This window comes from Geotrypetes seraphini, chromosome 4 (genome assembly GCF_902459505.1).
Source record: "Geotrypetes seraphini chromosome 4, aGeoSer1.1, whole genome shotgun sequence".
NCBI classification, from domain to species: Eukaryota; Metazoa; Chordata; class Amphibia; order Gymnophiona; family Dermophiidae; genus Geotrypetes; species Geotrypetes seraphini.
In genome coordinates this window covers 305,137,372-305,160,512 of record NC_047087.1, presented here as the reverse complement: position 1 = coordinate 305,160,512, position 23,141 = coordinate 305,137,372, and the positions used below count along the sequence as shown (strand labels likewise).

General features: G+C 42.2%; 1 protein-coding gene across 1 annotated transcript in view; it reads right to left on the bottom strand.

The window, feature by feature from the left end:
- SMC3 (structural maintenance of chromosomes 3) overlaps positions 1–22,828 on the bottom strand; it is a 153,045-nt gene extending 130,217 nt beyond the window's left edge. Inside the window, exons 1-3 of the mRNA XM_033942414.1 lie at positions 22,438–22,828; positions 15,105–15,180; positions 2,163–2,201 (exon numbers count right to left, since the gene is read on the bottom strand). Of these exons, the coding sequence (XP_033798305.1) occupies positions 2,163–2,201; positions 15,105–15,180; positions 22,438–22,452 (130 nt within the window). The 5' untranslated portion in view covers positions 22,453–22,828. The remainder of the gene's footprint in view (positions 1–2,162; positions 2,202–15,104; positions 15,181–22,437) is intronic.
- Positions 22,829–23,141: the final 313 nt, after the last annotated feature.

Here is a 23,141-nt window from a genome sequence, read left to right as displayed (position 1 = left end):
CATAAAGGCAACTGATTAAGAAGCAAAGCCCCCCAAAAGATATTTTTTACATTTTGAAGGCTAAATGAAGTCCTGGGAGGGGAAGGGAAAATGGTAATATTGCTCCCCAAATCACTCAAGTAGTGGTCAAAACCAGCACTTTGCTGAAAAATAAGCATGAAATAAAGGAGATGCACAAAATGTAAAAAAGGATATGGCAATACTTGAGAGGGTCCAGAGGAGAGCGACAAGAATGATTAAGGGCATGGAAAACCTTTCATACACTGAAAGGTTGGAGAAACTGGGGCTCTTCTCCCTGGAAAAGCGGAGACTCAGAGGAGACATGATAGAGACTTACAAGATCATGAAGGGCATAGAGTAGAGAGGGACAGATTCTTCAAACTTTCAAAACATAAAAGAACAAGAGGGCATTCGGAAAAGTTGAAAGGGGACAGTTTCAAAACGAATGCTAGGAAGTTTTTCTTTACCCAACGTGTGGTGGACACCTGGAATGCGCTTCCAGAGGGCGTAATAGGACAGAGTACGATACTGGGGTTCAAGAAAGGATTGGACAATTTCCTGCTGGAAAAAGGGATAGAGGGGTATAGATAGAGGATTACTGCACAGGTCCTGGACCTGTTGGGCCGCCGCGTGAGCGGACTGCTGGGCACATTGGACCTCGGGTCTGACCCAGTGGAGACATTGCTTATGTTCTTATATATATTTCCAGTGGGAAATAGAAAACGCACATTTGGACTGTCCAATCAATGTCTACTTTGAATGTGTTTATCTCATAGCATCTACACGCAAATGGCAGCATTCATTCAAATATGCAATCTAGATGTGTAAATGCTACCACTTACATATATGTAGACGTCATACAAGATTTATATAATGAACTTTTTAATAAATCAGATATATGATAACTTATTTACAACAAAGTCAAATCTGGCTTTATCTGATGATGTCCTTTTCTTGATTCCTGCCAAGTCAGTTCAGAACAACATATTATGTCGTCCTGCCAGCAAATGCAGAGAATCTGAACTCTTCCAATGACATCACCAGCATAAGGAGTGGTGAAGTCTGGAACTAGTCTGTACGCTAGTGCCAAAGCAATATTTAAAGGAATAAAACTATATATAAACAGAGAACCCTCTAAGGCACATGTGTCAAACACAAGGCACACAGGAAGAATCCAAATGGCAGAGATTCCTGCCCAAAATCAGGTCTCCAGAGCCAGTTGAGATCTGCACTCCCAGCACTGCCCCAGTCCTCTTCTTCAAGCTGCATCTTCTCCCAAAGAAGCCCTAAGGGTGATCCAACAAGTGCTGTTCAGCGAGCCTGATCATTAGCAGTCACATTCTATCTACTCTGTTCCTTTAGCCTTCTCCCTCCTAGCAATCCCAGATGCCACCGGTCCAGAGTCTGCTCCTTTTTTCTTAAAAAAAAAACAACTTAATTGCTTGGCTGTTTCCTGCTCTGGGACTTCTGTCAAGCAGACCTCCTCTATCCTACTAGACCAGATCCAGACTTCACAGGGATTCACCTACTACCTGCTGGAGTCTGAGAACTATTGGCTGGTTGAAGGCTACACAGGACCCTTTATAAAGTGGAGGTATTGAATCAGTAGTTCAGTTTCCATCTGTGGCAAGAGAGCGAATACATACATATCTGGAAGAGTATGGAAGGATGATGATGAGAAAGAACAAAATTAATTTTCTTCATCATCTTGTTAGACCAGTCCAGAACAGTGGGACATATCAAAGCTTTAAAGCCTTGTGTGGGAGGAAAACAAAACCCCCAGACTCTACCTTGCACTCCCTAAGCCAGAATCCATTCAAAAGCCTTATGTTCCACCACCCTAGAGACTGAAGAATACCAGCAAGTTCCAGGGCTGCACTGCTTCTTATACAGGTAATGATGTTCCTGATTTTTCATTGTTCTGCCTCCATCTGAGGGGGGGGAGTAACTGAGCAGGGACAGTGTCTTGAATATTCTGATGTTCAGCACTGCATACATCTAGCAGTGCTATGGAAATGATTAGTAGTAGTATAACCCACTCTTCGAGATTGATTTAGCAGGATAAGGAATCCCAATTAATGAAATTTAGACAGGATTTAGACACCTGAACAATAATCAAGTTAACAAAAGAAAACAATGTCCTTGAAATGTGTAATACTTACCATAGAAAAAGTTACTTTTTCCAGATCCATTTCTGCCCACTGAAAATTAAGAAAAACTGTACATTAAAATCATAGCCATTAAATCTGAATTACATCACCTTAAGAAGTAAGGGATATCTGCATGTTTCTGAAGAGAGAGTAAAATGGGAAGAATTTCATAAACACACACACAACATTCAAGCACTAAAAAGGAACTATGAAAACAACACAATATAGTAACGGACAAGACCAACTAACACATCCCAGTCTGTCCATCTTGAGATTCCTTCTGATTTTCTATTACTTGACTAGATATGCATATACATTTCTACTCAAAGTATAAATAAAATGGAGATGAAATTCTAATAATCAATTCACTAACTTTATGATGTATAAAATAAAGTGAATTTAAATTGTTTAATTCAATAAAGTACATATATTAAAAAATAAAATATAAAATTTTTTAGAGTGCTCAGTGTGGTATCTTATTCAAAACCAGCAGGTTAATAGAATAAAGATGTATTATCATTACATCATTGCACTCACCTACCTACCAGCCCTAAACACCTTGTTAAATATAAGTTGTTCAAACAAACAAATGTCAGTAGATAAGTGTAGAAAAATACTTAGCTGCATTCAGAAGATAATGATTAATAGATGAAAAATCACCACTATCAAGTATATTTTTTCAAGATGGTCGTAAGTATACTTATGAACTGTTCGTAGGTACTGGGACGTGCAGTGAAGTATTCCTTGTTGTTATAGCTGGCTGAGAAGTAATAACAATGAAACAAGTGAGTCCCCAAATCAAAACAACTGCTGAAAACTTATCCAGAATCACCGTGTGAACAAAACTCCTTAGCGTGAAAACATACAAAGTCCAACATTTCCTCAACACCGATCGTGTTTCACCAAAAATTGCGTCATCAGGGGGAAAAAAACTAAAAGTAGACATAAAACACAAAATATGCAAAATAAAGATGATGCAGTTATCCAATGTCAAAACTATTCAAAAAATATATATATAACATATAAACTCAAAAGATAAATTGCCTTCGGATCTCCTAATAGAGGGAACACGCCGTCAGAAAATCTCAACAAAAAAGCTGAATCAACGTATGACGTTGTTGAGATTTTCTGACGGCGTGTTCCCTCCATTAGGAGATCCGAAGGCAATTTATCTTTTGAGTTTATATGTTATATATATATTTTTTGAATAGTTTTGACATTGGATAACTGCATCATCTTTATTTTGCATATTTTGTGTTTTATGTCTACTTTTAGTTTTTTTCCCCCTGATGACGCAATTTTTGGTGAAACACGATCGGTGTTGAGGAAATGTTGGACTTTGTATGTTTTCACGCTAAGGAGTTTTGTTCACACGGTGATTCTGGATAAGTTTTCAGCAGTTGTTTTGATTTGGGGACTCACTTGTTTCATTGTTATTACTTCTCAGCCAGCTATAACAACAAGGAATACTTCACTGCACGTCCCAGTACCTATGAACAGTTCATAAGTATACTTACGACCATCTTGAAAAAATATACTTGATAGTGGTGATTTTTCATCTATTAATCATTATCTTCTGAATGCAGCTAAGTATTTTTCTACACTTATCTACTGACATTTGTTTGTTTGAACAACTTATATTTAACAAGGTGTTTAGGGCTGGTAGGTAGGTGAGTGCAATGATGTAATGATAATACATCTTTATTCTATTAACCTGCTGGTTTTGAATAAGATACCACACTGAGCACTCTAAAAAATTTTATATTTTATTTTTTAATATATGTACTTTATTGAATTAAACAATTTAAATTCACTTTATTTTATACATTTCTACTGCCTAAACAGCAATTTCCGCCTTCATATCGCCTACTAAAACTCTCAAATCTGCTCTTGACATAGGGAGAGCACATGCCCTCTTGCTTTTCTAGGTAGTTATCCCTGATGTAATGTAATGTAATGTAGTTGACCTGATTGCCTGAACCCACAGGGCAGAACTGGCTACTGAATTTCCACATCTACAGCTCTGAGCTTGAGCTGATTGATATACAGATATTTCTTTGCAGGTGTCCAAGAGCCACGTATCTGAACATTGCCCAGGTGTATGCCCCAGCCTTTCTTAGCATCTTTGATAGAGCTGAGAATGAATGCATTTTCCTCATAGAAGACTGGAAAGATCTTGCCATCACTAAATTGTCCTTTTTAATGGTTTGGTTATTGTCATCTGATGTAAGCTTAGTTGAGTATATTAATTCCACTGGAACTGGGTGCCACTGAGCTACCCTTATTTGTACAAGTGCTAAGTATACCACTTGTAATCTTGCTGCCAGGTGAAGAAGCAATTTCAGAATGCTTCTTGATGTTTTTTTCATGGAAGTAGTCCCTCCTGCCGGAACTCCCCCCCTTCCCCCGCCCATCACCAGCAGGAAGCATGGCCAGTCTCTCCTTCCAGAACATCCATCCCTCCCCCATAGCTGGCAGGAGGGACGCCCAGTCCCTCCTGCCGGAAACACCCCCTCCCAACACTCCCTGTACATCACCGGCAGGAGGGATGCCCAGTCCCTCCTGCCAGAACCTCCCCCCCCCCGCCCGAACAAAGCAGGCATACCCCCACCAGACCCCCCCCTCTGGAACGTCCCAGCCTCACCCTGGAAACCTCCATACCTTAAATCACTGGCTGGCCATATGCATCCTTTCTGCCTCCAGCTGGCTGGCCTGCCTTCTCAAGAATGACAGGCCTGCCCCTTCGGTGCATCGTGGGATGCACCAGGGAGTAGCCTTAGGCCCTGATTGGCCCAGGTGCTTAAGGCCCTCCAATAGGAAGGGTCTTGGGCACCTGGGCCAACCGGAAGGCCCAATTCGCAGTGCATTCTGGGATGCACTGGAAGTGGGCTAAGTTCCGATTGGCCAGATCCCTTAGGCCACTCCCATGGGGGATGCCCACTCTGTTCGGGGAGGGGGGTTGGGGGGGTTCCAGCAGGAGGGACTGGGCACCCCTCCTGCTGGCGATATACGAGAGGGGGGTGTTCCAGCAGAAGGGACTGGGCATCCCTCCTGCCAGCGATGTATTGAGGGGGGGGGGGGGACAGACAGCTACAGCTGCTAAACTTATCGCAGTAGGGATATCCCTTGCTGTGATAAGCTCAGCGTCTGCTTACAATTTTGCTGGCCTACATGTCTACCACAGGCCTAGGGAGGCGCGTACGGCCGCCTAGGTTCGCCAAAGGCTACTTCTGGGCCAAGCCACACTCAGTCATAGGCAAGCTTTGGCGGGCTTATGTGCCTTCCTAGGCTTCCAGAGACGCCTCCAATGTAGGCGGCCTGCCTCGGGAGGATTAAAAAAAAAAAAAATGTGGGTCCTGATTGGCTGGTTAGGCAGCATGTGGCTGCCTACAATCGGGACACCGTTTATAGAATTTGGCCCCTAGTGTCTTTAAAAAGAACAATTCTGTAACCCTTGTCATGTTTCATTGATTACTTCCTGCAACCATTTGTTGTTCAATCGCATTCATATATAAAAGATACTCACCCATTTCAAATGTAAGGTACAGGAAGTCACGAATATACAGTCTTCAGACATTATGGTTTCCTTAGATGTAGTTTTACTTTACACTACTCGTATACCTCAGAATCAAGATATACAAGTTGTGCAAAGTACAACACAACAGAGGGATAGAGGAGCCAGAGTTCCTATGGAATTTATAATGACCCTAACAGAATTGGTTCTGAAAAGAAACTACTGTATATTCAATTTAATGGAGACTTTTACCAGCAATGTCAGGGGGTCACCATGGGTAAAGTAGCAGCCCCCAGTATAGTCAACTTATATATGGTTCAATTTGAAGAGAGTCATCTATATCTTTCTACATTTTTCCAACATATAAAAATCTGGGTAAGATTTATTGGTGACTTTTTTTTTTTTTAATATGGCCAGGGTCTGCTGAAGATCTTTGAACATTTACTGTCTGGTTCAACTCTATAGACCCTCACTTACAGTTGACAATATCTTAGGATGCCCAAAAGATCACCTTTTTGGATACGACAGTAATAAAGCAGAATGAGGGTTTAAGCTTTACACGTCATCACAAACCCACAGAGAAAAATAACTATCTGACATTTACAAGTTGTCATCCTTATTGCCTTAAGACTGCTCTTCCTATAGGGCAATTTTTACAGATTTGTTGTATCTGCTCCTCTCAGGAGGAATTTTATAAGGAGGCTGAAATTTTGAGATACAAACTATTGGATCAGAGGCTACTCAGAACACGTCATAAATAAGCTTACTTACGTGCCAAATTAGCCAATAGGGATCTATTGTTACAGGACACTACACATAAAAAACATCAGATAAAACACAAACGTGCCTATCTTTTTCATCTCAAGCACAGAACAAAGCCAAGAGCACACGCAAACACTGGCCATTTTATAATTGCACACTGCATTTCAAGAACATCTATGTATAGCATTTACTAGGGGGAAGAATCTGTCTGATAGACTGGTTAAGTTGAGGTTCTCTGGGGTAACTTTGAGTTCTCACACCACAGAGGGTCATTTGGCTTGTGGCCGGTGTTCCTGCTGTAACACAGCGATAATAGATAGCACTTGGACTCATCTTTTGACCAAACATGTATATATTTTAACAGCTACAACTACATGTGATTCCACTTCAGTGTTCTCCCCAGAAATTTTTTCCAGCCGGGTGGCATGAAAAAGTAGCCGGATGGGGCGGAATGGGGAAATTTGGTGGTGGGGAAAATTAACCCCCTCTTTTATTAAGGTGCGCTAGCATTTTTAGCGCGCGCAAACCCCTGCGCTACGTGGGAAAACTAGCGCCAACTCAATGCTGGCGTTAGCATCTAGCGCGCATGGCAATTCCTCCGCGCGCTAAGCGCACACTAAAACCACTATCGTAACTTAGTAAAAGGAGCCCTAAATGTATACTATTTTATTAGTTAATTATTATTATTATTTTCCAATGCTCAATATGACTTCCTTTTTTAAGGTTTGACACTTGTGCCAGAATATTTTTACTAAATTTAAGAAGTATTTGCCCTCTTTCAAATGGTATAGAGGTTTAAAAAAGGGAAAGGCATTAATGAAGTCATTAGGTTCAATCTAGCCATTTATTTCTGCATGAATTTAAACAACTAAAAAAAAAAGATAAATATAGCTCATCCAGTCATACAAGAAATGGCTCTACAGCAGGGGTGCCCACACTTTTTGGGCTTGCGAGCTACTTTTAAAATGACCTAGTCAAAATGATCTACCAACAATAAATTTTTTTTAAAAACACAAAGCACAATGTATGCAGAGAAAATGTTAATTATCATTTATATTCCGCGGGTTTTCAAAGAGGTCAAGGCAGACGATTCTATGCAATGTCACCTCAGGAATAACTATACAAAAATAGACAAATATACCCCCTCTCTTTTTACTAAATCGCAATACTGGTTTTTAGAGCAGGGAGATGCACTGAATGCCCTGTGCTGCTCTCAATGCTCATAGGCTCCCTGCGCTAAAAAACGCTATTACAGTTTAGTAAAAGGGGGCCATAGTGCAAAATATAGACAGCAGATATAAATTCTTAAAACAGACACATTTTGATCACTAAACTGAAAATAAAATCATTTTTTCCTACCTTTTTGTCTGGTGATTTCATGAATCTCTGTTTGCAATTCCTTCTTCTGATTATAAATCCAATATTTTTTTCTTTATGCCCCTCCCCTTTTCTTTCTGTCTCTTTCTTTCTCTCTCCCCCTGCCCCCCCAAGCCATCGCGCCAATTTCTCCACTTCCCCGATTCTTTCCCTACCCCCTAAGCCACCATGCCAATTTCTCCCTGCTTCCATGAGCCAGACCAGGAATATACAAGCGCCGGACTCACAAGACTTCACCTCTGATGTCAATTCTTACATCGGAGAGGAAGTTCCAGGCCAGCCAGGCAGCGATTGGCTGGCCCAGAACTTCCTCTCTGACGTCAGAATTGACGTCTGAGGTGAAGTCTTGTGAGTCCGGCGCTTGTACATTCCTGGCCTGGCTCAGGGAGGCAGGAAGAAAAGGATTGCCAAGGCAACGCGATTGACTCACATTGCCTTTGCGATCTACTGGTCGATCGCGCTCGACCATTTGGGCACCCCTGCTGTTATGGTATCCTGTCCTGACCTGAGGAAAGGGGTTTAGTCCCCAAAAAACTGCCTTATTTCCATTTCCTATTTATAAACTTTATCAATAGATATAATACTACTTGATTCTACGTAAAGCAACAAAAAAATTTTTTTCTACCTTTTGTCGTTTCTGCTTTAATCATCTTGTCTTCACTCTTCTTTCTAGCCAACATCTGTCCGCTCTGTCTTCCATTCAGCATCAGCCCCTTCCATCCACTGTCCGCCCTCTCCCCGTTCCATATGGCATCTTCCCTCTTTTTATGCTCCTTCAATAAACTGTCTATCCTGTGCCCCTTCTCTTCTCCTTTGTACATGATTGATTTCAGCTCTGCCACCTCTCCATTTTTCTTTCTCTATCAACACCCCGTCCCCTATGCTCTGGCAACTCTCTCTTCTCCTTTCTTTCCTTCACACCCCACAGTCTGCTATCTTCCCTTCCTTGATTCTCTGGCATCTCACTTTCTTTCCTTTTCTTCCATCTCTCCCTCCCCCTCCATGCTCTGACATCTTCTCCTTCCTTTCCCCCTTCCTTTTCCCTTGGTCTGGCATACTTTCCTCCTTCCCTCCAATCCCTGGCATCTCGTTTCATTCCCTCCCTCATCTTCTTTCTCCCTCCAGTTGGGTGCAGCAAGTATCGCCCCCTCTGCTCCCTTTCCTCCTTCTGTCACCCAAGGCCTGGCGTCATGAACTTCTTCAGGCAGCAGCATTCACAATTCGCTGCTGTTGCCAGCTTTGAGCCTTCTTCTCTGTCGGGTCCTGCCTTCATAGAAACAGAAGTAGGCAGGACCTGGCAGAGAGGAAGGCCTGAAGCTGGCAACAGCAGTGAATTGTAAATGCTGTTGCAAGCCGAAGAAGTTCATGACGCCAGGCCGAGCACCCGGGGCAGACTGCTACTCTCCCCCCCCCCACGACCCTCCTATCTCTCCCTCCCTCCCATCATGAGACTCTAAACAGCACTGCTCTACTCTAAGCAGGCTGCTTCAGGGCTTTCTCCTGCCGTGATTCCCTCTGGCACGTCACTGATGAGGGAAGGAGGGAGAGATAGGAGGGTCGGATCGGGTTTTGGGGGGGCGCCTGGGATGATGATGAGGCTGCTGCCAGCGAATCCAGCAAGGGTGAGACCCCAAAGCACAGCACTGGCGGACCCCCCCTGACCATTTCAGGCCCTAGGCCTACTGTTCCTACTGGGCCTATCCTTTAATCTGACCCTGCTTCCCCCCCCCATATGCCCTGACATCTCTCTCTTCCACTCCATGGTATGGTATCTCCTTTCCCTCCCTCCCATGGTCTTTGCATCTCTTTCCTCCTTTTCCTGACCTTCCTTCTCCCTCCTTCCCTCTCTCTCCCCAATTGGGTGCAGCAGTATTATCAGCATTTCTCTTTCCTTCCCCCAATTTGGTACAGCAGAAGCGGCATTTCTCTTCACCCTCCCCCCTAATTGGGTGCAGCAGCATGACTCTTCCCCCTCCCCCTATTGGGTACAGCAGCAACATCAGCATTTCTCTTAACCCCCCCAATTGGGTACAGCAGAAGCACTAGCATTTCTCTTCCCCCTCCCCCTCTAATTGGGTACAGCAGCATTTCTCCTCCCATTCACACCCCTCCCCCCCCGTCTCACACACCCAGCAGATTTGCTACAGACAAAGGCAAGTTGCAAGTTTCCCTTCGTCGCTGACCTATCTCCCAAAGGTCAGCGACAGAGGTAAGCTTAAACTTGCTTACTTCGGGCCTTTCTCGTTGCCGGGTCCTGCCTTCGCGGAAACAGAAAGTAGGCAGGACCCGACAGCGAGAAAGGCCCGAAGTAAGCAAGAGCAAGTAAGCTTCCCTCTGTGGCTGGCCTATCTCCCGCATGCTCCGGGGCTCTAATGGTCCGTGCCGGCTTCTCTTCCCTCCCCCCCCGACGTAACTTCCGGTTTCGAAGGGAAGCCAGGTACGAGTCGCTTGCTGGGTTTTGTTTTGCTTAAAGTCCGGCCGGAGTCTTTCGGCGGCTCTTCAGGCTGCGCGTTATGCAGTGGTGGCAGCAGTGTTTGGCAGATGACAGCCGGGCGGTAATCAAAATTTGCTGGGCGGAGTGCCCGGATGAAAAGCGCTGGGGAGAACACTACACTTATATTGTTTATGTCATAGAATGCCCCTGCAAGATGATATATGTGGGCAGTATTACTCGAGCAATTCGAGTTCGTTTGATTAACACCAAAGTTGTTTGAAAACCAAGAAACGGAATGCTCCTATGGTAGCTCAAAGTACTGAACGAGGTCACAAACCAAGGGACCTTGGTTTGTTATAAGGTGGTATTTTTAACTGCATAAAATAAAATATTTGGTATGATAAACATTGCATGCTCCTCATACATAGGAGTCTGCAGTTTGTTTTTGCTTTGGCTGGCGATACTGCAGTTTTCGTTGGATTCCTTTGTGTAGAACAAGTAATTTCTACATTTGATGGTGATAAAAGAGCCTTTTTAATATTCAGAGAACAGTTTTGGATTTACACACTGCGATCTTGCCATCTACACAGCATGAATGAGGCCTTGGAGTGGTTGACAGATGGCTTCTACTAAAGCGCTGGGTACGCACGTAGTGAGGTCATTACGCAGCATAGTTAAATTGTTGCGTTTCCATCCCGAAATCCTGGCAAGGAAGCTAAATTGCTAATTATCTGTACATGCCATATTGCCAATATTGCTGAAGGGTTGTTAGGTAAGATTTGCCTCTTTGCAGATGATACCAAAATCTGCAATAGAGTAGACACGCTGGATGGTGTGAATAACATGGAAGAAAGACCTGGCGAAGCTTGAAGAATGGTCTGAAATTTGGCAGCTAAACTTTAATGCTAAGAAATGCAAGGTCATGCATTTGGGCTGCAAAAACCAGAGGGAACGGTACAGTTTAGGAGTGAAGAACTTATGTGCACGACAGAAGAGCAGGACTTGGGTGTGATTGCATGTAATGATCTTAAGGTGGCCAAACAGGTTGAAAAGGTGATGGTGAAAGCTAGAAGGATGCTAGGCTGTATAGGGAGAGGTATGGCCGGTAGGAAAAAGGAGGTATTGATGCCTCTGTATAAGACTCTGGTGAGACCTCATTTAGAATATTGTTTACATTTCTGGAGGCTGCACCTTCAAAAAGATATCAAAAGGATGGAGTCGGTCCAGAAAAAGGCTACTAAAATGGTGTGTGGTCATTGTGATAACGTGTATGGGGATAGACTTAAGATCTCAATCTGTATACTTTGGAGGAAAGGCGGGAGAGGGGAGATATGATAGAGACCTATGCAATATAAATGTGAATGAGTCAAGTCTCTTTCATTTCAAAGGAAACTCTCCAATGAGAGGGCATAGGATGAAGCTAAGAGGTGATAGGCTCCGGAGTAATCTGAGGAAATACTTTTTTTACAGAAAGGGTGGTAGATACGTGGAACAGTCTCCCGGAAGAGGTGGTGGAAACAGAGACTGTGTCTGAATTCAAGAGGGCCCGGGATAGGCACGTGGGATCTCTTAGAGAGAGAAAGAGATAATGATTACTGGGGATGGGCAGATTAGATGGGCCATTTGGCCTTTATCTGCCATCATGTTTCTATGCCATGAGTTGCATGAATACTGAATAAGCAGCAGCAGAGGATTGTGTGCCTGAGTTTGCCCCCTAACAAAGGAAACGAAACAGGGTACTCTGTAGGGCAATCACCTTTGCACTCCGCTCAAGAGAAGGACAAACAGTTTCTGCATGCTTCAAGATAAGCATTATCTTCTTTTTCACTAATTATGATTCAATAAGAGATTTTTATAGCACTGTTTGGACGTAGGGCATTTTAATGTAGGTTAAAGTATCTCCACAAAAAACATTAAGTTAATATTGATAAAAATGTATTTGCATAGTGGACATAAATGATGTGTGGGGTAATACCTACGGTGCGCTTTAGGGTGCATAAGATTGTGGGATAAACCCTGGTGGATACTCAATGTTTACTTCATTTCCCCATAACTGATTCTGTCCACTTAGCATAAATAATACATTATACCTCCACACTTTTATATTTATATGAAGTAGGATTTTTTCATAAAAAGTGTTTTTTTTTTGTGTGCTGATTGGAAGACACGGAGCAGGTTTTTCTATATCTACACATTTTTATAACCTCCTCTTAAAACAATTATTTGAGGCTTGTTTAGTACCGAAGAGTGTCTGACATCCAGTTTGGACGAGAAATTGCATATTGCAATTCTACACACTACAGTTTGATTTTTCTTTTAAAACACTTTCCTGACAAAGCAACAAGATTACTTCAATAATCTTCTTTCTGTTAGCAGGGCATGAATCCTGAAAAGTAGGTTGATGTCACCCAATCGCAAGCTGTTGTAGAAGGAAATCATACACTTTTTCTTCAGCTCTGCCTCCTTCTTCAGTGGGCTGTACTGCATCTCTTAAGTTTGTACCAAAGCAGTCGATAATCTCTACAATAAGAAACATAAGAAGGAGGGTTACAGGGAACTTTCCCAACAAGATACTTCTATTCTGCTCTGTAACATGTAAAATGAACAATGTTAATCAAAACATATCATATAAAACAAAGTGGAACAACCAAGCCACTTATCTGAGTGCAACCTGCACTAACATTTATGGAATTTGTACACTCTCAATTGCATTTGTAACAATACCATGGCATTGTATTCATAATACCTAACTGGCATGAAAAGATCTCAAGTTTTGGGCAGACATGTTTGTAAGAGACATTAAGCAGGCAAATAATTTTACTGATAGGGTGGGGTATCAGGACTCGTATGCCCTGCTAACAGAAAGAAGATTATCAAGGTAAGAACAGGGCATCCAAGTCCTGACAAAAGGGACATATCAAAGCAGTCCTGGACTCTAGGGCTGCTACATCCACTCTATAAAACTTTGTAAATGTATGACGTGTGGACCACGTAGTTGCTCTGCAAATCTCCTCAGGCGGGATTGCCCAGGCCTCCCTTCCCATTGTATTTCTCCTTTTATGTAAATTCCAATAGAGAATGAAGTTGTAACTTTTCCCTCCTTCCCTCTTCTATCATGTTTGTCTCTAATTCGATTATTAAAATGTTAATTGATCTATGTAGTTTGTTTTGTGATTGGTTTGTCCAACTGTATGTGAGACCACTATCTAGTGGCTTTTTAAATTGTACATCGCTTAGAAAATTTGTATAAGCGATTCATCAAATGGTAATAAAACTTGAAACTTGAAACAACCATGAAGAAGCTACACTTCTTGTGGAATGTGCTCTCAAAGATATTGATGGCTGTTTACCACAGTCAATGCATGCTGTCGAAATCAACATGCAAATCCATCTGGAAATAGATGCCTTAGATGCTGGCTTGCCCTGCCTGGTCTTACTAGTTAGGACAAAAATAAGGTCAGCGTGCCAAAAGTCATTTTTCACTTTGAGATAACAGAGGAGAACTTTCTTTACATCCAGCAACTTCAAGTTTGCCTTGTTTCTTCGAACCTGTGAGCTGAAATGTGAGCAGTTGGACCTCTCGATTGACGCGAAAAGACAAAATTACTTTCAGCAAAAAGGAGGGATCCATACGCAGAGACCCCAGCTTCAGCAACCTTGAGGAATGGCTCTCTGTATGAAAGCATCTTTCTCAAAGCAGATCAGAAATACACCTTTCAGCTTGCTTTCAGAAGGAAAAAAATGAAGAGATGCAGTATAGCCCACTGAGGAACGAGGCAGAGCTGAAGAAAAAGTGTACAATTCCTTCTGCAACAGCTCGCGATTGGGGGAAGTTAACCTACTTGCACAGGACATACGAGTCCTGACAACAGAATTCTACATTATTTGAGTTTTCTTTGAAAACACTTTCTTTAACAAAGCAACAAGTGGTGAAATGGTTGAGCCACCATTGGAGTAAAACTAAGGGGTCCTTTTATCAAGCTGCGCTAGCGGGGTTAGCCTGTCGGACATTTCATCATGCGTTAACCCCAGCGGCCGGCTAAAAAACTAATGCCTGCTCAATGCAGACGCTAGCGGCTAGCACGTCAGGCGGTTTAACGCACGTTAAACCCCTATCACAGCTTGATAAAAGGACCCCTAAATGTTTTCAAGTTCCAATGTGAAAAAAAAGTAGAGTTGCCTATAATATATGGCGATATATAGTTTTAAATTTGTATTAAAAATTGAAGTTAATAAAACTGAGTATTTACATAAATGACTCTCCAAAAGGGACACAGCAGTTTCTTTATTATTTACTTTGTTCTGTGGCTTTTCCCTATTAACTATTTAAACTAGCTATTCCTCCTTATTTGTTCTCTTTCCTATATCAAATTGTAGTTCTTCCCTGATTTTCCCATTAAGTGCACATCTGTCTATCTCTATATTGTATGTCCCCCTTATTTGAAAATTATTTATTGTACATAGCTTTGTAATCTTTGAAAAAAGCGATTTTATCAAATATGAAATAAATTTGAAACTTCTATTTCTTCATTGCCATCACCTGATTTTTAATCACATGATTGATTCAGACTCTTACTTTAGAGCTTATCCATTTCACTTCAACTTATGAGGGATGGAGTTTACAACTTCCTCATGTTCAGTTTGACCTCAAGATTTAAGGATTTTAATTTCTAATACCAAAAAAATAAAGAAGCCACCAGTTATCAATATGTTGCTCAGTCAAAAATGAATCCACATTTGTGTCAGAATCCATTATGTTGTTGTTCTGCATTAAAAACTACCACATTTCAGTTACACACTATCTGAATCTATGATTAATAATAAACCATGCTTCACCACAATGTAGAAAACATAGAATATTGCTTACCAATGACGTTATGTTTGGAACTGAAAGGATCTACAATAGTCTGATCTCTATAGCTTCGAAAACCTTGAATGATCACCTAAAAAATAATCAGGATAAATAAACAACACAATTAAAGAAGGTTACTGTATTTTAGTTGTAGGACAATTCAATCTCTTCATAACAATGCTACCAACTGGGAAGCCTAGCTTTGGTGACCTTGCAAAGTTGCCAGGTAGAAGACCAGGCTTTTGTTTCTAGGATTTGTTGTGCTGGATATCCATCACCAGTTTCAAAGACTTTTCTGCTAGATACCAAGCAGAAACAAAAGGAGGTGATTAGCAGTGTTGCCTGATTCAAGGAAAAATTATTTGATTCGATTTGATTTAGCCTATTCAATTGATTTTTGATTCAATTCACTTTGCTCACCCAATTTTTTTTTTCAAATGGCCTAGTGGGTTTATTTTTGTGGGTTTATTTTTGCAGCCTCTCCAACCTGCCAGTACTGTGGTGTAAACAAAACAAAAAAGACTTTTCCTCTTTTTGTTAGGTCCTAGCTCAAGCTCTCTGCCTAACACCAGCTCTGGCAGGATACACATTTCAAATCTGACATATTGTAATCACAAAATAGAAAATAAAATTATTTTTTCTACCTTTTGTTGCCTGGTCATTTTATTATTCAAATCATGCTGGTCCCAGGCTCTGGTTTCTGTTTGTCTTCTATTAACTTGCTCACCAGGGTCTCCTAACCATTTGATGTTTTCTTCTTTCTCTATGCTCACCATTCTCTGTACCTTCTCTTCCACTGACATATCTAACATTTCTGTTTCATTCCCACTGTCTACCATCTCTCTCTCTCTCTCTCCCTTCCTTGTGCCCTGGGTCAAACCTCTCTATTCCCCTGCATGTAGCATCTCTCCCTTCCTTTCCTCCATTATGTGCAACATTTATTTCTTTCCTCATGCACAATCTCTCTCTGCCTTCCATCCTATGTCTCAACATTTCTCTCTTTCTCTTCTCCATACATGTCTCCCTCCTCTCCACCATATACAGGATTTCTCCCTCTCACCCCTTTCTACCTCTTTGTTGCATGTCTCCCTTCATCTCCTCCACCCCATGTCCAACAATTCTTCCTTTCTCCTCTCTCCCCCCCATGTGCAGCAGCTTTCCATCCATCGATGCAGCATCTTTCACTCCCTCCCTCGATGGGCCATCAACAGTGGGATTCAAACTCACGATGACACGGTCCCCCTTTCCTCAAGGGTGTCATAATCTCCTGGAAGCCATGTGATCCAAAGCACAGGGAGCGCATGAAGGCTGTCATCCCTGCGACCTGCACATGTGGTATAGCAGGAGGAGCCGCAACACAGGGCCCCGTGGCCTACAGGAGGGCCTCCTAAGGCAGCAGCAGCAGTGGTGGCGGAGGCTGGCAGGCAGAAACAGGCAGTGAACAGGCTTCTCGTGGCCTGCCCGCCAGGGCTTCCCTCTGTCACGTCATCAGCGATGTGGCAGAGGGAAAGCCCCAGAGAGGCAGACCAGGAGCAGCCTGTGTCTCTGCCTACCGGCCTCTGCCACCACTGTTGCTGCTTTAAGGGATCCGGACATGTAAGGAGACTTGGGGCTCACTATATTGGCGAGTCTAATTTTGGGGGGAGGTGAATTAATTTGAATTGGTGAATCGAGTGACTAGTGCCTAGTGACTAGGCTCCTGTGCAGATTGTAAGGCCTTCTATCATGTTCTGGAGGCTATATCTCAGAAAAGAGGCTAAAGGTAGACCAAAGAAAGAATCAAAATGGTTGTAATGAAACTTAAGGATCTAAATATATATACCCTAAAGGAGAAAAGACAGGCAATCACATAAGAACAAGAATATGCTCTATCGAATGATTAGTTCTTTTCTATCTGAACTGGTGGATTTTAAAAAAAATTTATGCATGCCTTTTGTCTTTACAATGCCACCGTCATAAATGTACAAATTCACCTCAAAGTTAAGAATGCTTAGCAGTGTGACATACAATATTTGCATACTACTATATTTCTATTTTATGCTTGTCAAAGATTTCTAAAGGTTCTACAGCATTGTTGTAATATATGTTTTTCTGGTGGTAAGTTTAGTGATCGGTACTATATTTTATGCTTCATTTACTATTCATTCTCCAGTGAAGGCAGCGCTGGGTTTATCAGTTGGTTGCTATGTATAACATTTGTGTACCATTCATTTTTTCCAAGTATTAAAATAGTTTTTACACTCAAAATTGATAGGCTTAAGTAGGCCTTGTTGAACCCATTATTACCAATCATTTTAGCCATTAGTTTATTGCTTTGACTCCATTCACGTGCTTTAGTCAGATATTTTTAAACATGTGCCAAGATATAGTGATTCTTTGATTTTTAGATGTCAAAACTTTGAAGAGGCTATAACTTTGCCTCCCTGTTCAATTGGGCAAGGTACTGGTGCATCAGAGTGTCATGTAAATTTCCATGCAAACAGGCTTGAGATCCTGTGGAAAAGAAACCCACAAACAGGCTTGGGAATCTGCAGAAAAGAAACCCACCTGTGGCTGTTGTTTCATGGCTCCTTTGGCGATGGGGATACTGGACTGCTCATTTGAAAACCAGTACTGACAAAGCCTCCATGGACTAGCGCAACACCTATTTCGTATACATTTTCTAGCCTTGTGATATGTGTATATCATGGACCATGCACACAAAATATCCCACACGTTTAAGCAAGTTTATATTTCAATAAGGGTTGCATTGCAAAACAAATATAAATCTTGTAGAATAATATTTCCTCTTTCGGATGGTACTAGATAGAAAAAGACTCAGGCAGACTCTTTTTCTAACTGACAAATTTCAGCCCTTGTGTCAATGGTACAAAATTCAAAAGAATGTTCTGATGCAGCTATTCATACTTAATTGCCGCAAATTTTGACAGTGTAGTGTCTAATGCAAGGATAATCTATGATAAAAATCTGAAGTCTACATCTACTTTTGCTCTGGAGCTATAGGGCTGATAAACTGGTCAAAATATGTCACGGCAAACTACGACAAGTTTTAAGGCACACTTTAAGCAAAGTTTTAAAGTGGGCTTTTGCATCCATGATGCTCATACTAGCTTCGCTGAAACTAGCATAAAACGTTGTGCTGGACTGTCAAAAATTAGCATTTTTCATTGATTATTGTCAGTTTTCTGATGTAGCCTTCAATCTGTAGTAGCAGTTTTATGAGCAGCTAAAAATTATATTTTATGCACAATGCTATCAGCACCCAGTAAAACAATGGAGTCTAACTAAGTGACTATTTCAGCTAAGGATCTGATATTTTGGGAACCTTTTTTTTTAATGTTTTGCTAGTTCTGCATACAAATTTTGAACAAAATCTGAGACCAATAGGAGGAAATATTTTTTTTTCACTCATTGAAATAAGTTAAGCTCTGGAACACATTGCCAGAGGTTGTGGTAAGAGCGTAGTTGGTTTTAAGAAAGGTTTGGACAATTTTCTGGAGGAAAAGTCCTTAGTCTGTTATTGAGAAAGACATGGGGAAAGCCACTGCTTGCCCTGGATCGGTAGCATGGAATGTTACTATTCCTTGGGTTTTGGCCAGGTACTAGGGACCTGGACTGGCCACCGTGAGAACGGGCTACTGAGCTTGATGGACCATTGGTCTAACACAGTAAGGCTATTCTTATGATATAATGGTGGGAAGCTTTTTTAAAAAAAAATTTTTAGACCACTTAGTATGGAATGACCTGGATGTAGATTCCAGGTGGTCTTACTCATGTATAGTTTATTACAAATACACTGTGATACATATAACACACAAGTTTTGAATGTTGTAGAAAACTTTAAATTTATACTTCTGACCACTGACCAGATTTGGAAGGGCTCCTTTTACTAAGCAGCATTTCATCGCAGGCCGGTGAGGTAAATGTTCCGACGCTCATTGAAGTCCTTCGAGTGTCAGAGCATTTGCCACGCCGGCCCATAGAAAAATGCTTCTACGCTTAGTAATACCTAGCGTAAACGTGTTAAGCTGCAACACCATATTACATAATTTGCAACTTCCAACATTTACTATGACCTTTAGACATGTCCATCATTTGAGAAGCTGTAATATGTTGTATGTTTGTTACAATGTATCTGTAATAAAGTGTATGTGGGTAAGACTACAAGGAATCTACATCTCTTAACATGAACACTGGTAGATTAATCAACTTCAAGCTACTGAACCAACAAGTTTAAATTGTAATGTTGAGTGGGCTGTATTCCTGGATTAAAACCTGTGATTGGTTGCTTTCTGATTGAGAACCCCTTCCATGTAGTTGAGTTGGATGCACTAAACATCCCTTCTATTTTTTTTGTATGATTGGTTCAGTCAGTCAGTGTTTTAAATTTAACTGGTCACTATTTTTCAACTTGTTATATGCCAGGCAGCACAGAACAACACAGCACAGATCATCACAGCACAACCTGAATGCTACTTAAAACGAATGCTTCAATAACCCCAATAATCCTGCACAATCAGGATTCAGGAAAAATCACAGCACTGAGACGGTGGTTAAGGCACTTGCAACATATGGACAAGAACTACAAAGCAAGGGTCACGGCGCAATCACAATCCAATTTGACTTAAGCAGTGCAATTGACCTAGTAGACTTTGACCAAATGTCTGAGATCTTCAGCGATTTTTGGATTTAGCAGCCCAGTCTTCTTTTAATTCCAAGGCTTTCTAACCACCCAGCACTATGCTATACGTAAGAATGGTGAACTTTCTGATAGATAGCTGGTATCCTTCCAGTGGGGTCCCCACTATCGCCATCAGTGTTCAACTTCCTAAAGCAATCCTTAGAAGCCACCCTAGATCTCACACAAATAAACATTTCATGTATGCGGACGATAGCAGCTGAATTAGACAACACCCTCATCATGGTCAAAAAATGTGTCCACATCATAGAAAACTGGACCTCAACCCACCACTTCAAACTAAATAAAAACAAAACCAAATTCCTTTGGTTAGGACCCTCGATTGACTCACACAACACTCCAAGGATCACAGTAGACAACACAGACTTCCCATTAGAACCACAAACCTGAATCTTAGAAATAGAAATTGATAACCATCTATCAATGAAAAGCCATGTACAATTGATAATAAAACAATATTTCCTTGTGATGAGAAGGCTAGGGCCCATCAGAAAATACTGCGACACAGAGGCTTTCCAAATTTTAGTACAATCCCTAATTCTATCTCGATTAAACTACTGTAACATAACTCTAGCTCTTTGCTCTAGTCTATAACACTGCTATGCTAGCACGTCTACAACTAGTTCAAAATGCAGCAATAAAACTCATAATACAGGCTATGGAAATCAGAACACCTATAGCCATACTATATACAAATACATTGGCTGCCCATAACTGCAAGGATCAAGTTTATATTAAGCATCGCCGCCTTTAAGATTCTAAGAAGGATTGCTCCCAACTACCTAACAGAGTTGGCCGCCCTACTCCAGGTTACCTCCAACAGATTTATTCCACCAGAAATCTTTTCCATTTAAAATTCCCATCCTACAAGAATATAAAGTACACCAGGCAAATTGCCTCATCCATCCAATATCAATTAGCAAAGCTGTAGGGTTGGTTTTTTTTCCCCCCAGCCGTTTTGTACTGATGAGAATGACCCAAAGTCAAGCTTATTCTGATTTATCGATGAGATATTGAAGTCAAAATTTCTCACTTTATACACTGAGGTGCTCATTTTCAAAGCACATAGGCTTACAAAGTTACATAGTAGCATATGTAACTTTAGCAGCATATGTAACTTTGTAAATCTACATGCTTTGAAAATGAATCTCTTAGTATATACAGTATACTAATATATATGATGTACGTAATAGAGAATGATAAATCCGCAGAAATGGAGACATTTGCAACTGGTTTACAGCGGGAATGGGGACAAGGCCTTTTACCGCCCCGTGGGAGCAGTGAAAAGTCTTACTCCTGTGATAAAAAAAATTGTGCCTGTGTCAGACTTGGCATCTTCTCCCTAGCTCCTCTTGCGCCTATTTTATCTTCAGGAGCCAGCCATGCCACAATGAAGACAGAAGGAACCTAAAACCAAAGTCTGAGACCAATGTGATTTGAAGAATAAAATTACCAGACGACAAAAAGAAAAAAAAATTAATTTATGTTATATTTTGTGATTAGAATATTTCAGATTTGAAATATGTATCCTGCTAGAGCTGGTATTAGACATAACTGGGGACCGCAAAGTCCAGGCTGTGCTTCTTTAGCTTCCAGCTGGCTTAGGGCTCTCTCTCTCTGACCAGGGGGGGCAGTTGCCCTAGTTGACAGCTGGCTTAGGGCTCTCTCTCTCTGACCAGAGGGCAGTTGCCCTAGTTGCACTCCCCTAACATTATTCTTGCCATGTGTGATTGAAGTATTCTATTACCTTGATTTTTCTATGTAGCATTCTGTAGTAATTTGGTTTGTTCAGTTTTCACAATAGTGAAGGGGATATTTGTGAAAGGGAGGGGAGATGGGTTTTGTTGAACCTTGCTGTTTTATTTGTGTTTATAAAATGGCAATTGTCAAAGGAGAAGCTTCCGCCCACACACACAGGACTGCAGGGCGGCACAGGCAGGCTTCGCCGGCATCAGTTTCTTTTCTAAAGCGCCGCGAAGGTAAGAGGGAGGGAGAGAGAGATTTGGCCGGAGGTAGAGAGGGAAGGAAGGGGCCGCGCGCCTTCCCTCCCTTAAGTTTCTTTACGCCGCGAAGGTAAGGGGGAGGGAGATTCTTGGGCCGCTGAAGGGCGGTGAGGTGGCGAGAGGGAAGGGTGGATGCTACGGGGACGGGGCGATGGGGACGGTGGGTTCGGGGACGGAGCGAAGGGGATGGTGGGTTCGGGGCGGTGAAGGGGACAGTGGTCCAGTGACGGGGCAAGATCCCCCCCCCCCCCGTGTCATTCTCTAGTATGTAACTCCTTTGGCTCGGAGTCGCCTTTTGAATTGGTAACCTTTTATGTATATTTTGTCTCTTTGTATTTCATTTGATTTAGTGTTTCTGATTTTTTGTTAGTTTCCCAAATACTGCGGCTGGAATGAGGGGAGGGTTGGGGTTTGGGGGGGGGGGTCTCGTTTGCACTTTCAAAATTTGAGCTTTTGATTATCAAGGAGTGTGTTTTCCTATCTTTGCTGTGCTGAGCTCAATGAAATTGATTTGACAATATATGACGTGCGTATCTATCCCACACCCACAGGGCCCAAAGCTGTGCCAGGCAGTGGCTCCCAGACCCGGCTCCCCTTTCATGCTGCCCTACAGGCCCCAGTTCTTCCCTCGGCCACTCTAATTTACCTGCTTTATGTACATGTTCCCGTCACCCTCGGGTGAATAAGATCAGCCTGCAACAGCGGAGGGACCAGCCCCCCACTTGCTCTTCTTCTGCCGCTGCCCGTCCCCCACCTACAGGACCCCCTTTATCCCGCGGCTCAGAAAACCAAAATGGCGATCCCGGAACGCCGCAAAGCGCCGAAAAACGGGAGGGGGGAGGACGGCTCTTTGGATTCGTATCAGAAGAGCCTTGGGAGGCTTTGTCGGGCGAGCTCCGTCCCGCATCATCAAGTCTGCGGCGCTGAAAATCAATTCGGTAGCAGTAGGTGTTTTCGGTGAGCAGTCGCTGGCTGGAAAATGAACGGCGTGTGAATCGCTCCCCCCCCCCTATCGCAACGAGCCTAGTAGTAGCCTCTAGAGGTTAAAGGTTCGGCGCCAAAACTAAGGGTTAGGTTGACTGCCTTACGTAGTAGTGGGGGAGGGGTCATAACTGGGCTAAGGAGGGCTGTCAGTGTTAATATCGACCACAATAGAGTTAATTCTCAATAAACTAATTTAGAAAAACATTTTTGTGTCTTCTTCCTTATTGTGAAAAGTGCTCAGTGTCCATATTTCCTGCAACTGAGCCGCTTAGAAATCTTGTTCGGGGCCCATCATAACACTTCTCAGTCCCTTGATGTAATTATCTTATGCTTTCAACCACCAGAAATAAGTGTAATAAATCAGCA